Source organism: Salvelinus namaycush, chromosome 20 (genome assembly GCF_016432855.1).
Source record: "Salvelinus namaycush isolate Seneca chromosome 20, SaNama_1.0, whole genome shotgun sequence".
Taxonomy (NCBI): domain Eukaryota; kingdom Metazoa; phylum Chordata; class Actinopteri; order Salmoniformes; family Salmonidae; genus Salvelinus; species Salvelinus namaycush.
Genome location: NC_052326.1, coordinates 37783361 through 37800666, shown reverse-complemented (window position 1 = coordinate 37800666; position 17306 = coordinate 37783361). Strand labels below are relative to the sequence as shown.

General features: G+C 45.9%; 1 protein-coding gene across 1 annotated transcript in view; it reads left to right on the top strand.

Moving 5' to 3' along the window:
- Positions 1-17306, top strand: part of LOC120064798 (pleckstrin homology domain-containing family A member 6-like) — a 167425-nt gene that overhangs the window by 56748 nt on the left and 93371 nt on the right. Inside the window, exon 2 of the mRNA XM_039015398.1 lies at positions 11833-11916. Within this exon, the coding sequence (XP_038871326.1) occupies positions 11833-11916 (84 nt within the window). The remainder of the gene's footprint in view (positions 1-11832; positions 11917-17306) is intronic.

The window sequence follows — 17306 nt, the reverse complement described above, 5'->3', positions numbered from 1 at the left end:
ATTGGAAAAAAAGGAACTAATCTTTAAGAGTAAAACTTACTGATGTTCACTATCTGATGTTCACTATCTGATGTTCACTATCTGAGGTTCACTATCTGATGTTCACTATCTGAGGTTCACTATCTGAGGTTCACTATCTGATGTTCACTATCTGATGTTCACTATCTGAGGTTCACTATCTGATGCTCACTATCTGAGGTTCACTATCTGATGTTCACTATCTGAGGTTCACTATCTGATGTTCACTATCTGATGTTCACTATCTGATGTTCACTATCTGATGTTCACTATCTGAGGTTCACTATCTGATGTTCACTATCTGATGTTCACTATCTGATGTTCACTATCTGAGGTTCACTATCTGAGGTTCACTATCTGATGTTCACTATCTGATGTTCACTATCTGATGTTCACTATCTGAGGTTCACTATCTGAGGTTCACTATCTGAGGTTCACTATCTGATGTTCACTGTCTGAGGTTCACTATCTGTGGTTTACTATCTGAGGTTCATTATCTGAGGTTCACTATCCGAGGTTCACTATCCGAGGTTCACTATCCGAGGTTCACTATCCGAGGTTCACTATCTGAGGTTCACTGTCTGATGTTCACTATCTGTGGTTTACTATCTGAGGTTCATTATCTGAGGTTCACTATCTGAGGTTAACTATCTCTGGTTAACTATCTGAGGTTCACTATCTGAGGTTAACTATCTCTGTTTAACTATCTGAGGTTCACTATCTGAGGTTAACTATCTGAGGTTAACTATCTGAGGTTAACTATCTGAGGTTAACTATCTGAGGTTAACTATCTAAGGTTAACTATCTGAGGTTAACTATCTGAGGTTAACTATCTGAGGTTAACTATCTAAGGTTAACTATCTCTGGTTAACTATCTCTGGTTAACTATCTGAGGTTAACTATCTGAGGTTAACTATCTGAGGTTCACTATCTGAGGTTAACTATCTAAGGTTAACTATCTAAGGTTAACTATCTGAGGTTAACTATCTGAGGTTAACTATCTGAGGTTAACTATCTGAGGTTAACTATCTCTGGTTAACTATCTGAGGTTAACTATCTGAGGTTAACTATCTCTGGTTAACTATCTGAGGTTCACTATCTGAGGTTCACTATCTAAGGTTAACTATCTGAGGTTAACTATCTGAGGTTAACTATCTCTGGTTAACTATCTAAGGTTAACTATCTGAGGTTAACTATCTGAGGTTAACTATCTAAGGTTAACTATCTGAGGTTAACTATCTGAGGTTAACTATCTGAGGTTAACTATCTCTGGTTAAGTGTGTGTGGAGTAATAAGGAGTCTTCCTCATAGAAGAACACCTTCAATATATCACATTATAAATGGCCAATTGTGTAGTACCCTAGAATAAAAAATGTTACAAACGGATGCTGGACATGAAAAATAAAAATGTCTTGCATGGCTAACGGTGACATTGTGACATTTTAATATGGCCACCCCAGCCCGGGCCCTTCGTTCTGTGTTTTAATGCTGAGCTTGTGAAATATGGATCTAATTATGATGCTATGAGTGACTGAGGAGCTACGTCTCTCCTCCCTCGCAATGGGAGGGAGGGAGAGAGAGGGGGAGGAAGGGATGGACACTGGGGGAGGAGGGGAGGGAACTGGGAAGGAAGAGGATGAAGAACGAAGGGGGAAGGATAGAGAAGAGAGTGAGGAAGGGAGGGAGGAGTACTGATGTACTGGCTGTTATACCTGAATGGCATACAACATACGTCCTTTGTCTATAATCCACCTTCCACCCTTCCTCCACCCAGGCTGGTCCCTGGGAAATGATGCTCATGACTCTCCCTGCCAGACCTCAACAGACGCTGGGGATCATTCAGACCTCAGTCTGGGGCCCAGCAGCATGGCCACATGGGTCTCTGTTATACTGCCTTCCCATAGGGAGAAGGCAAAAGGGAGGTAGAGGGATGGAGAGAGAGAGAAAATGAGAGGGAGAGAAAGAGAGAGAGAGAGGGAAACAGCTAAATAATCTGAGCCTTGCAGTTCTGTTAGGCAAAGGAGCATGAGAGAGAGCGTGAGAGAGAGAGGAGGGGGCGAGAAGAGTGACAGTGATAGAGAGCAATTGTGTGTGTGAGAGAGAGGAGAGAGAGAGAGAGGGTGGTTACAGCATGCATTCTCAAGGAGAGAAAGGAGGACAGCAATTACTATATCTAACACCAATCGGCTTTTTCCTGGCACTGGGTTAGCTAGCCAGCTGCTCCCTTCTCTCTCTCTTTCTCTCTCTATCTCTCTATCTCTCTCTCTCTCTATCCCTCTCACTCTGTCTGTCTCATCTGTTATATGATTGATCCGGTGGAGGATGCTGAAGTTCCGTGCGGACCGGAGGGTTAGGTAGGTAGGGGACAGCGGAGTGGCCTAGGCTGGGGGGAAGTGGTCTCTTCTGGGGCTGCCTGGCAAAGTGGTGGCGGGAGAGGGAACCAGAAGCTGGAGGTCAGAGTACTGCAATGCAGTGCTGCTGTAGAGAAAGCACAAAGATCTAGTTTATGGCTTTTATTGGGCAGTTGTGTGAGGCAGGGACTGATACAGTAGATGTGATATGTGTATAGGAATGTGTGTGTGTGTGTGTGTGTGTTTGTTTGGGCTATGGCTTGATTTTCATGCTAGCGTAAGTAGCCTATCAGGAATGGCTAAACACTGCTAGCATGTGTTCACCCTATAATGTGACTACCTCAGGGGACAGTCAATGGAACTAGTCCATTGTTTTTCTAGTCATGTTGGAGTCCAGTTTGTGGTCACATTAAGGACAATGTGATGTTACCGTATGCTGTTTAGTCATTTGTTTGTCCATATGTAGAAGCAGGCAGTGATGCGGTCTCTCTCTATATAGGTTTGTAGGTTACACATGAACAGGCATGCTCAGTCTCAGGACCCTCTGAGACCAAGTCACACACACACACACACACACACACACGCACATGTCTCCGTGCCCAGGCAGGCTGTAGTAGGTTTGTCAGGGGGTTGTTATGGTTAGCTGCACACAGGCAGAAGTGCTCTGGTGTCTGTTCCTTTGACATCAGGAGGTGCATGCCTTCTGTCTGACTGTGCTCTTGGCTGGCTGCCCTTGTCCTCTCTACCTATCATTGTGTGTGTGTGTGTGTGTGTGTGTGTGTGTGTGTGTGTGTGTGTGTGTGTGTGTGTGTGTGTGTGTGTGTGTGTGTGTGTGTGTGTGTGTGTGTGTGTGTGTGTGTCCTCTCTACCTATCATTGTGTGTGTGTGTGTGTGTGTGTGTGTGTGTGTGTGTGTGTGTGTGTGTGTGTGTGTGTGTGTGTGTGTGTGTGTGTGTGTGTGTGTGTGTGTGTGTGTGGGGAGTATACCATGATTCTCTGCATGGCAGGGTCTGGGCCAGATGCCACTAACATTCTGTTATCCAGTAGTGGACAGAGACCGAGGCAGACAGGCTGTGGGGTGGAAGTTTTCTGCCCTGCTTTACATAGAGCGGTGTTTTTCAAACCTGGTTCTGGACATCCACAGGGTGTGCAGGCTTTTGTTCCAACCCAGCACCAAAACATCTGATTCAGCTAATCAATGCATTCTCAAGAGTGAGTAGCTGGATGTGTTACATGTATTGATGGGCTGGAACAAATCCCTGCACACCCTCTGGTCCTAGGAACAGTGCCTAAGTATAGTGTACGGCAAAAGACTACCATATGATGCCTGTCCTCGTCAAAGGGTCAAGGCCCTGCTTCAGGCCCTGCTCTGGGCCTAGCTAGGTGCAGTCCTGAGGCTGTACTATGGACTATCCTTACAGACATCCCATGTTCTAACTCTTTGCCTTGGGCCTACAATATGTGTCCTCTCAGGCTGTAAAACTAGTAGGCTGGCTTCCCTAAGGCCTTGGATGAGTAGAGAGAAGGTTTCAGATTATGGACCATAGCCTATATGTTTAGGTGAGAAGGGTGTGTTCCTATAAACATCTTTCTGACTCCAGGCCTTTCCTCAGGTCCTAACAGTCTAAGCAGCCCCTTCATTTGATCTGGGCCTCATGTCTAGTAGCTACATTCAGCCTTGCTTTCAGAACAGCAGCAGGTGAATTCCGCAGGCAGTTTAGGGGGAACACACTCCTGTATGATTTATAAATCCACTTAAGAGATGAAGGGCTCTATTTTTGGTTTGGCAATAAGCCAGCGCAATTGTCAAACGCACGCTAGTTTGCAATTTTGACCTGTAAATACTGACACTTCTTTTTTCAAACCGTAGCGCCAGGATTGGTAATTCACCTGTCTTATGAGTTTCCTTGCGCCAAAGTGGGAGGGGTGGCAATATCCGAGGTATGTCCTTAAGAATGTGTGCCAAAATGCCAATTTCAGTATGCGCTGGTGGGGACAGTTAACACCAACCCAAAGCTGGTCAGGCTATTACCCTGTTTTAACCAGCTCCTGTTATTATTGTGGATGTGTGTAAAACCCTCCATGTAGACTATATGCCCAGCATGGAATGTGAGGCGAGATAATCCGGTGACACTCTTATTTAGAAACATTTCAGTTATTTTCTTGTAACAATTGCATGTTTTCAGTTTAGTTTGATTAAAAATCAAGCCATAGTAGGCTCCCCTTACCTTACTGTAGCGGAAGCTGGTTCAACAGCCTATACTCGTTGAAGCCAGTTACAACAATGTTGACTGTTTACACTTCAAACACATTTAAGCAATGTTGAGCAATGTGGATGTTTTTTTTACTGTTGCTATCCCTCGTTGCTGTAGCCTTTGCTATTTAATAAAGTGTAGTATTAATCCACAATGGACCAGGAGCAGAATACTCCGTGCCCCCAGCCAAACTGGAGTTGATAACAACGCGAAGACCGTCCGTCAATAACCTACACAACTTGAGACACAGGAATGCAGTATTAAAGGGCCATTCTACCACTTTTTAACCTCATTGACATGCTCTCCAACACCATACCTGTGTCTACATATGTGAAAACGGCACATTTCTATGTTTTGTAAAATCTACCTGATGACATCTTCGAAAGTGACAGTTCTTTTTTCTTCTTTCAACCCTACTCTTTGATGTCACAGACAAGCATTTTTCACAGATAATTGAAACGCTCTGTTTTCACATATTTAGACACTGGTTTGGTGCTGGAGATCATTAACATGAGGTTGAAGAGTGGCAGAATTGCCTTTTAAGCCACGGAATGCCTTGACTCGCCAGTGAGTGGCCAAGGCCTCATCACACCTACAACTTGATTATTCATCAAAATCCAGCCCTTTCCCACCACCTCCAGCTATTGTGCTCTTAAATCTGGGTGTGAAAATAATACAAAATATGCCTGACACACCCCTCACCTATTGCACTACCAGCAGAGCTTAGATGTACCATTGCATTAGGTTTGTTAAAATAGAGCCACAAAAGTGATCCACTGGTATCTTTCACATACAAAAGTGCTGTTCGTTAGCATAGGGGTCAATCTATGTGTCCCGTATGTGTGTGAGCAGAACATGTCTATGGGTGCATGTGCGACATGTGAGTGTGTTTAGGTATGCATGCAAGTATGTTCATGACTGTACATGACTGGGTGTGTAAGGGTTTACATTTGTTTGTATCAGTGGAGGCTGGTGGGTCGGAGACAAAGGAGGCTTATTGTAATTAATGGAATGGTGTAATAATGGTTTGATACCATTCCAGTCCAGCCATTACGATACGCCTGTTCTACAGTATATCTACAGTATGCCCTCCAGCCTCCTCTGGTTTGTGTTCATGTGACTGAGCCAGGTTGTGTTTGCACTGAATCTAGTCTACAGTAGAAGTAGCCTGGTTGATCAGATAAAATATTGAATAGAGTTCATTATATCTCTGGTGAGGAGAATATCTGGGGTGTCAGACCCACAAAGGGAGGCAGGGTACCCCACTGCTCCACTCTACCTATAAAACAACGGATATTTACCACTGGTTAGATTACACTGTGCAGCAGAAATAAGAGACGTGCGCACGCACGCACGCACGCACGCACGCACGCACGCACGCACGCACGCACGCACGCACGCACGCACGCACACACACACACACACACACACACACACACACACACACACACACACACACAGTCATCGGTTGTAAAATCAATAGCAGGGAAGGACACACTGATCAAAGAAACACAGCGACAGCCACACCACACTAGACCACACCACACCACACCACACCACACCACACCAGACCACACCACACTAGACCACACCACACCACACCACACCACACCAGACCACACCACACTAGACCACACCAGACCACACCACACTAGACCACACCAGATCAGAAATCTCCACACCACACCACACTAGACCACAGCAGACCAGACTACTGGTCCACACTAGACCACAGCACACTAGACCACACTAGACCACACTAGATGACACCAGACCACACAACACCAGACCGCACCAGACCACACTAGATGACACCAGACCACACCACACCAGGCCACACTAGACCACACCATACTAGACCACACTAGACCACACCATACTAGACCACACTAGACCACACCACACTAGACCACACCACACTAGACCACACTAGACCACAACATACTAGACCACACTAGACTACACTAGACCACACTAGACCACAACACACTAGACCACACCACACTAGACCACACTAGACCACACCACACTAGACCACAACACACTAGACCACACCACACTAGACCACACTAGACCACACTAGACCACACCACACTAGACCACACTAGACCACACCACACTAGACCACACTAGACCACACCACACTAGACCAAACCACACTAGAACACACCACACTAGACCACACCACACTAGACCACACCACACTAGACCACACCACACGAGACCACACTAGACCACACCACACTAGACCACACTAGACCACACCACACTAGACCACACTAGACCACACCACACTAGACCACACCACACTAGACCACACCACACTAGACCACACTAGACCACACCACACTAGACCACACTAGACCACACCACACTAGACCACACTAGACCACACCACACTAGACCACACCACACTAGACCACACTAGACCACACTAGACCACACCACACTAGACCACACTAGACCACACCACACTAGACCACACTAGACCACACCACACTAGACCACACTAGACCACAACACACTAGACCACACCACACTAGACCACAACATACTAGACCACACCACACTAGACCACACCACACTAGACCACACAACACTAGACCACACCACACTAGACCACACTAGACCACACCACACTAGACAACACCACACTAGACCACACTAGACCACACCGCACTAGACCACACTAGACCACACCACACTAGACCACACTAGACCACACCACACTAGACCACAACACACTAGACCACACTAGACCACACTAGACCACAACATACTAGACCACACCACACTAGACCACACCACACTAGACCACAACACACTAGACCACAACACACTAGACCACACTAGACCACACCACACTAGACCACACCACACTAGACCACACCACACTAGACCACACCACACTAGACCACACCACACTAGACCACACTAGACCACACCACACTAGACCACACTAGACCACACCACACTAGACCACACCACACTAGACCACACTAGACCACACCACACTAGACCACACTAGACCACACCACACTAGACCACACTAGACCACACCACACTAGACCACACTAGACCACACCACACTAGACCACACTAGACCACACCATACTAGACCACACTAGACCACACCATACTAGAACACACTAGACCACACCATACTAGACCACACTAGACCACACCATACTAGACCACACTAGACCACACCATACTAGACCACACCACACTAGACCACAACATACTAGACCACACCACACTAGACCACACCACACTAGACCACACTAGACCACACCACAGTAGACCACACTAGACCACACCACACTAGACCACACCATACTAGACCACACTAGACCACACCATACTAGACCACACTAGACCACACCATACTAGACCACACTAGACCACACCATACTAGACCACACTAGACCACACCATACTAGACCACACTAGACCACACTAGACCACACTAGACCACACCACACTAGACAACACCATACTAGACCACACCATTCTAGACCACACTAGACCCCACCACACTAGACCACACCGTACTAGACCACACTAGACCACACGACACTAGACCACACCATAATAGACCACACTAGACCACACCACACTAGACCACACCACACTAGACCACAACACACTAGACTACACTAGACTACACTAGACCACACTAGACCACAACACACTAGACCACACCACACTAGACCACACTAGACCACACCACACTAGACCACACTAGACCACACCACACTAGACCACACCACACTAGACCACACCACACTAGACCACACTAGACCACACCACACTAGACCACAACACACTAGACCACAACATACTAGACCACAACACACTAGACCACACCACACTAGACCACACTAGACCACACTAGACCACACTAGACCACACCACACTAGACCACACCACACTAGACCACACCACACTAGACCACACCACACTAGACCACACTAGACCACACTAGACCACACTAGACCACACCACACTAGACCACACCACACTAGACCACACCACACTAGACCACACTAGACCACCCTACTGAGTCCGATGGAAAGAGAAGCGAGAACTCATATTGCTGTGTCTTGCCCATCTTGCCCATCATATTGATGGAGGGCGGCGCACAATTGGCACAGCGTTATCCGGGTTAGGGTTTGGCCGGGGTAGGCTGTCATTGTAAATAAGAATTTGTTCTTAACTGACTTAACTGACTTGCCTCGTTAAATAAAGGTTAAATAAAAAAATCACTATATCATGCTGACCACTCGCCACACTCTGCTGCTGTTGTATCATGAAACTGTTCAGGTGGCTGAGGTGCTGTGTGGCTGCTGGGTTGCCGCGACGTCAGTAATCAACATGATTGATAAGCTATCGATCAGCTGCTCTCATCATGTCTGACAGCTTGACTACTGGTCCACACTAGACCACAGCACACTAGACCACACTAGACCACACTAGATGACACCAGACCACACAACACCAGACCGCACCAGACCACACTAGATGACACCAGACCACACCACACCAGGCCACACTAGACCACACCATACTAGACCACACTAGACCACACCATACTAGACCACACTAGACCACACCACACTAGACCACACCACACTAGACCACACTAGACCACAACATACTAGACCACACTAGACTACACTAGACCACACTAGACCACAACACACTAGACCACACCACACTAGACCACACTAGACCACACCACACTAGACCACAACACACTAGACCACACCACACTAGACCACACTAGACCACACTAGACCACACCACACTAGACCACACTAGACCACACCACACTAGACCACACTAGACCACACCACACTAGACCAAACCACACTAGAACACACCACACTAGACCACACCACACTAGACCACACCACACTAGACCACACCACACGAGACCACACTAGACCACACCACACTAGACCACACTAGACCACACCACACTAGACCACACTAGACCACACCACACTAGACCACACCACACTAGACCACACCACACTAGACCACACTAGACCACACCACACTAGACCACACTAGACCACACCACACTAGACCACACTAGACCACACCACACTAGACCACACCACACTAGACCACACTAGACCACACTAGACCACACCACACTAGACCACACTAGACCACACCACACTAGACCACACTAGACCACACCACACTAGACCACACTAGACCACAACACACTAGACCACACCACACTAGACCACAACATACTAGACCACTCCACACTAGACCACACCACACTAGACCACACAACACTAGACCACACCACACTAGACCACACTAGACCACACCACACTAGACAACACCACACTAGACCACACTAGACCACACCGCACTAGACCACACTAGACCACACCACACTAGACCACACTAGACCACACCACACTAGACCACAACACACTAGACCACACTAGACCACACTAGACCACAACATACTAGACCACACCACACTAGACCACACCACACTAGACCACAACACACTAGACCACAACACACTAGACCACACTAGACCACACCACACTAGACCACACCACACTAGACCACACCACACTAGACCACACCACACTAGACCACACTAGACCACACCACACTAGACCACACTAGACCACACCACACTAGACCACACCACACTAGACCACACTAGACCACACCACACTAGACCACACTAGACCACACCACACTAGACCACACTAGACCACACCACACTAGACCACACTAGACCACACCACACTAGACCACACTAGACCACACCATACTAGACCACACTAGACCACACCATACTAGAACACACTAGACCACACCATACTAGACCACACTAGACCACACCATACTAGACCACACTAGACCACACCATACTAGACCACACCACACTAGACCACAACATACTAGACCACACCACACTAGACCACACCACACTAGACCACACTAGACCACACCACAGTAGACCACACTAGACCACACCACACTAGACCACACCATACTAGACCACACTAGACCACACCATACTAGACCACACTAGACCACACCATACTAGACCACACTAGACCACACCATACTAGACCACACTAGACCACACCATACTAGACCACACTAGACCACACTAGACCACACTAGACCACACCACACTAGACAACACCATACTAGACCACACCATTCTAGACCACACTAGACCCCACCACACTAGACCACACCGTACTAGACCACACTAGACCACACGACACTAGACCACACCATAATAGACCACACTAGACCACACCACACTAGACCACACCACACTAGACCACAACACACTAGACTACACTAGACTACACTAGACCACACTAGACCACAACACACTAGACCACACCACACTAGACCACACTAGACCACACCACACTAGACCACACTAGACCACACCACACTAGACCACACCACACTAGACCACACCACACTAGACCACACTAGACCACACCACACTAGACCACAACACACTAGACCACACCACACTAGACCACAACATACTAGACCACAACACACTAGACCACACCACACTAGACCACACTAGACCACACTAGACCACACTAGACCACACCACACTAGACCACACCACACTAGACCACACCACACTAGACCACACCACACTAGACCACACTAGACCACACTAGACCACACTAGACCACACCACACTAGACCACACCACACTAGACCACACCACACTAGACCACACTAGACCACCCTACTGAGTCCGATGGAAAGAGAAGCGAGAACTCATATTGCTGTGTCTTGCCCATCTTGCCCATCATATTGATGGAGGGCGGCGCACAATTGGCACAGCGTTATCCGGGTTAGGGTTTGGCCGGGGTAGGCTGTCATTGTAAATAAGAATTTGTTCTTAACTGACTTAACTGACTTGCCTCGTTAAATAAAGGTTAAATAAAAAAATCACTATATCATGCTGACCACTCGCCACACTCTGCTGCTGTTGTATCATGAAACTGTTCAGGTGGCTGAGGTGCTGTGTGGCTGCTGGGTTGCCGCGACGTCAGTAATCAACATGATTGATAAGCTATCGATCAGCTGCTCTCATCATGTCTGACAGCTTGACAGCATGGGTCCACCAATATTCACCTCTCTTTCTTTTTCTCTTTTTCTTCCTCTCCTCGTCTCCAGCCAAAATGACCTGAGTGGACCAGCTGGACAGCCAGTGAGCCAGATCCAGCTGGAGGAGACTGGAACCATTCACACATACATAACGTGAGTACAACATTATCTGACTTTGATACAACCTTACCGTAACCTAACCTGGAACAGTAAAGACACACATAACGTAAATGCAAGATTAATCTAACTTTGATACAACCTAACCCCAACCTAACCTCAACCAATAAACACATACCTGACATGAGTACAACCCAGGTATAACCATAATAGTATAATCTTAAGCCAACATAACCCTAAACAGACTGATTCACAAATAGCTGACGTGACTACAATCCAACCTCAACCCTAATACAACCTAATCGTGACCATGTAACAACACAACCTTAAAACCTACACATACCGTGTACAGTTACTACATTGAGTAAAACCTTACTTCAACCTAATGTGAACCTCTACACCAGGGTTCCCCAACGGGCGACCCGTGGGCCAAATCTGGCCGATGTGTGATTTTATTTGGCCCCCCAAGTTTTCTGAGCAAAAATAAATAAATATTTTATTTGTATTTTTGGGGGACTGTAAAAACACCAGCAAATGATCTCCAAGTGATTTTAATTTGGAGATAACTCCCCCGCATTATAGAGAAATTTATGTGATCGTATACAAATGTAGGCAAGGTTTGAAATGATTATGTTTTAGTCAAATAATATATTTGTTTGAGCTTCAATTTGCAGTCTACAAATGATTTGTAATTACGTTCTGGCCCCCTGACCATCTGCTCAAGTAAAAATTGGCCTGCGTCTGAATCTAGTTGATGATCCCTGCTGTAGAGACTTACCTGCAGGGAGTTACATCAGACTTGAACCCTATGCCCATGTAACCTTTACTTGTGGTCTGCATCACCAGCAATGCAGAAATGTTGCAGAAAACTTGTGAAAAATCTCTGCAGTTCCCTTCAAAGTGTTGCTGTATTGAGATAATAAATGAAACATCCCATTCACTCAGCTTTGCAGCCAACCTAACACTAACTCCTGACACCAGAAACAAAGAACAGTTGAGACAAACATGGTGTCACGCACACAGACAAATGGGCTGTGATATGTGACATGGAGAGACAGTTTGTGTGAGAGGGGACAGAGATGGAATAGAGTAGCAGGTTTCACAGAGTCACTTTGATCACCCCTGTCACTATGGGGGGAATGCACTGTGCTATTGTTACAGGAAAGCACTTGAGCCGACGGGAATCAGCAATCTGCTCATATGCAGAGTACTGGGGTCTGCTAACTCACAAAGTGTGTTCATGCGAGGGTTACCTGGGTTTAGACACCGAGGACTATGACATTGATACCCCACCCGTAATGTAATATAACGTATAACAGTTATACCAGTAATTCCACATCCCTGACAGCTAGATAAATGCCCCCAGTGGTGTTAAGACAATACTCCCACCCCCTTCATTGTGTGTTCCCCACCACGATCAATACTGCATCGAACTGATGATGCATTGGACGTTAATAATATATGATGTTACCTATGAAGAGGCTGTGTTTTACTGTAAGTTATTCAAAGCGTCAATATAAAACACAGGGACTAACTCTTACAATGGGGATATTTAGTATTTAGTATTTACCTTCAGTTTACTAGGGGAGTTGATGAAGAACTAGCCTCGCAAAGCCGCCTGATCCTGCAAGCTTACATTAAATGCTGCATGGATAGCTTTTAATGTAAGCTGGCGAGATCAGGCAGATTTGAAGAACACTCTTTTACAGCAAAAAGCTGAGGAAGTGTTGCAGTGGAAGGAAAGGGTTAAATTATGAAACTGGAAGTTCTAGGGATGATTACTTGGCCATAGTTTAAAGGGTCAGGCTGGACATGTAGTCAGGACATCACCTGGTTAACACCTCTACTGTCATCATAACTGTCATGGGGGATCTACAGGTAACTGCCAAAATAAAGGAAACACTTGAGGAAATGAGGGATACAAAGTATATTGAAAGCAGGTGCTTACACACAGGTATGGTTCCTGAGTTAATTATGCAATTAACATCCCATCATGCTTAGGGTCATTTTTAAAAATGGCCATTATTTATCTACCATGGCTAGAAGAAGAGATGTCAGTGACTTTGAAAGAGGGGTCTCAAAGGAGCATGGGTTTAAAAGGATGTGTGTGTGTGGGGGAGGGGGGTATGTGTGTGTGTGTCTCAGTCACCAGATATCAACCCGATTGAACACATATGGGAGATTCTGGAGTGTCTCCTAAGACAGCGTTTTCCTCCACCATCAAATTATAGAATTTATTGTGGAAGAATGGTGTCGCATCCTTCCAATAGAGTTCCAGACACTTGAAGAATCTACGCCAAGGTGCATTAAAGCTGTTCTAACTCGTGGTGGCCCAACACCCTATTAAGAAGACACTTTATTGTGGTGTTTCCTTTATTTTGGAAGTTACCTATACAATGACCATTGAGAGTCAGGACCTTGTCATGCACCTCAACACATCTCATCATAAGTGGGCTCTTATGTTAGTGTGGACTGAACGTATTCTGGCTTAACAACTGGAGAAAGATTTATATGGGATTTCTGTATAAGTTGTCATATTTGTGGCTTTTTCTGTGCATCAGAGCTTCTAGTTTGTGTGTGTGTCTGCATCATGTATGTGGGCGTATTTATGAAAGAAAGAGAGATGGGGCAAAGGGAGAGAGAGAGAGAGGTCATGATCAGATGAGCTCCTGCATTTTTCAGCATGTTCTTAAAAAAAGATAGATTTAGAGTTAGATAAACTTGGATTTTTTGTCAGGAACATATACAGGATGCTACCCTCTACAACATAACCTTCACTCCGACTCAATACTCAAAACCTACAACCTGATTTTGGACGAAATTATGGAATCACCAGGAAGGCTTACAACTACCAAAGATAATTATTCCAACACTATACAGAAAATGTCTTTTTTTCCATTTTTTATTGCACCTGTAACGACTCCTACCGAAGGTGGCACCCCTTCCTGTTCGGATGGCGCTCGGCGGTCGTCGTCACCGGCCTACTAGCTGCTACTGACTTTTCCTCCCCCTCCTTATTTGTTTAGTGGTTACACCTGTTTGTGGTTAGGGTGATTAGTGGGGCTTTATTACCCAGCAGCCCGGCTTGTACAGGTTGTACATGCTTGTGTGTCACGGTTAGTGTACGTTGTCTCTTTGGATATTAGTGTTCTCGTTTATGTGGTGGAACATTCATTTTAGAGTGGCGTCGTGTTCACCTATTTGTGTGATTAAATTAGAACGCTACTCTGAACTCTCTGTCTCCTGCGTTTGACTCCTTCCTCCACTACACCCCGGGCATTACATCACCTTTATTTAACCAGGTAGGCCAGTTGAGAACAAGTTCTCATTTACAACTGCGACCTGGCCAAGATAAAGCAAAGCAGTGCGACAAAAAAACAACAACACAGAGTTACACGTGGGATAAACAAAAGTACAGTCAATAACACAATAGAAAACTCTGTATACAGTGTGTGCAAATGGAGCAAGGAGGTAAGGCAATAAATAGGCCATAATAGTGAAGTAATTACAATTTAGTAAATAACACTGGAGTGATAGATGTGCAGATGATGATGTGCAAGTAGAAATACTGGTGTGCAAAAAAGTAAATAAAAATAATATGGGGATGAGGTAGGTAGTTGGATGGGCTATTTACAGATGGGCTGTGTACAGCAGCAGCGATCGGTAAGCTGCTCAGATAGCTGATGCTTAAAGTATATGAGCGAGATATATTATTCTCCAACTTCAGCCATTTTTGCAATTCGTTCCAGTCATTGGCAGCAGAGAACTGGAAGGAAAAGTGGCCAAAGAGGTGTTGGCTTTGGGGATGACCAGTGAGATATACCTGCTGGAGCTCGATCTACCGGTGGGTTTTGTTATGGTGACCAGTGAGCTGTGATAAGGCGGAGCTTTACCTAGCAAAGACTTATAGATGACCTGGAGTCAGTGGGTCTGGCGACGAATATGTAGCGAGGGCCAGCCGATGAGAGCATACAGGTCGCAGTGGTGGGTGGTATAAAGGGCTTTGGTTACAAAACGGATGGCACTGTGATAGACTGCATCCAGTTTGCTGAGTAGAGTGTTGGAGGCAATTTTGTAAATGACATCGCCGAAGTCGAGGATCGGTAGGATAGTCAGTTTTACGAGGGTATGTTTTGCAGCTTGAGTGAAAGAGGCTTTGTTGCGAAATAGGAAGCCGATTCTAGATTTAATTTTGGAGATGCTTAATATATATATTTTATTTACCTTTATTTAACTAGGAAAGTCAGTTAATTAAGAACAAATTCTTATTTTCAATGACGGCCTAGGAACAGTGGGTTAACTGCCTTCTTCAGGGGCAGAACGACATATTTTACCTTGTCAGCTCGGGGATTCAATCTTACAACCTTTTGGTTACTAGTCCAACGCTCTCACCACTAGGCTACCTACCGCCCCAAGGAGAGTTTACAGTCTAGCCAGAAACCTAGGTATTTGTAGTTGTCCACATATTCTAAGTCAGAACCGTCCAGAGTAGTGATGCTAGTCGGGCGGGCGGGTGCGGGCAGCGATCGGTTGAAGAGCATGCATTTAGTTTTACTAGTGTTTAAGAGCAGTTGGAGGACACGGAACGAGTGTTGTATGGCATTGAAGCTCATCTGGAGGTTTGTTAACACAGTGTCCAAAGAAGGGCCAGATGTATACAGAATGGTGTCGTCTGCGTAGAGATGGATCAAGGAATCACCCGCAGCAAGAGCGACACTGTTGATATATACAGAGAAAACAGTCGGCCTGAGAATTGAACCCTGTAGTACCCCCATAGAGACTGCCAGAGGTCCGGACAACAGGCCCACCGATTTGACACACTGAACTCTATCTGAGAAGTAGTTGGTGAACCAGGCGAGGCAGTCATTTGAGAAACCAAGGCTGTTGATTCTGCCGATAAGAATACGGCAGCCTGTCTCAATAGCAAGGCTATGCTCACTGAGTCTGTATATCGTCAAATCTTTCCTTAAGTTTGGGTTAGTCACAGTGGTCAGGTATTCTGCCACTGCTAACTCTCTGTTTAGGGCCAAATAGCATTCTTGTTTGCGCCATTTTTTTGTTAATTCTTTCAAATGTGTCAAGTAATTATCTTTTTGTTTTCTCATGATTTGGTTGTGTCTAATTGTGTTGCTGTCATGGGGCTCTGTGGCGTCTGTGTTTGTGAACAGTGCCCCAGGACCAGCTTGCTTAGGGGACTCTTCTCCAGGTTCATCTCTCTGTAGGTGATGGCGTTGTTATGGAAGGTTTGGAAATCGCTTCCTTTTAGGTGGTTGTAGAATTTAAAGGGCTCTTTTCTGGATTTTGATAATTAGTGGGTATCGGCCTAATTCTGCTCTGCATGCATTATTTGGTGTTTTACGTTGTACACAGAGGATATTTTTGCAGAATTCTGCATGCAGAGTCTCAATTTGGTGTTTGTCCCATTT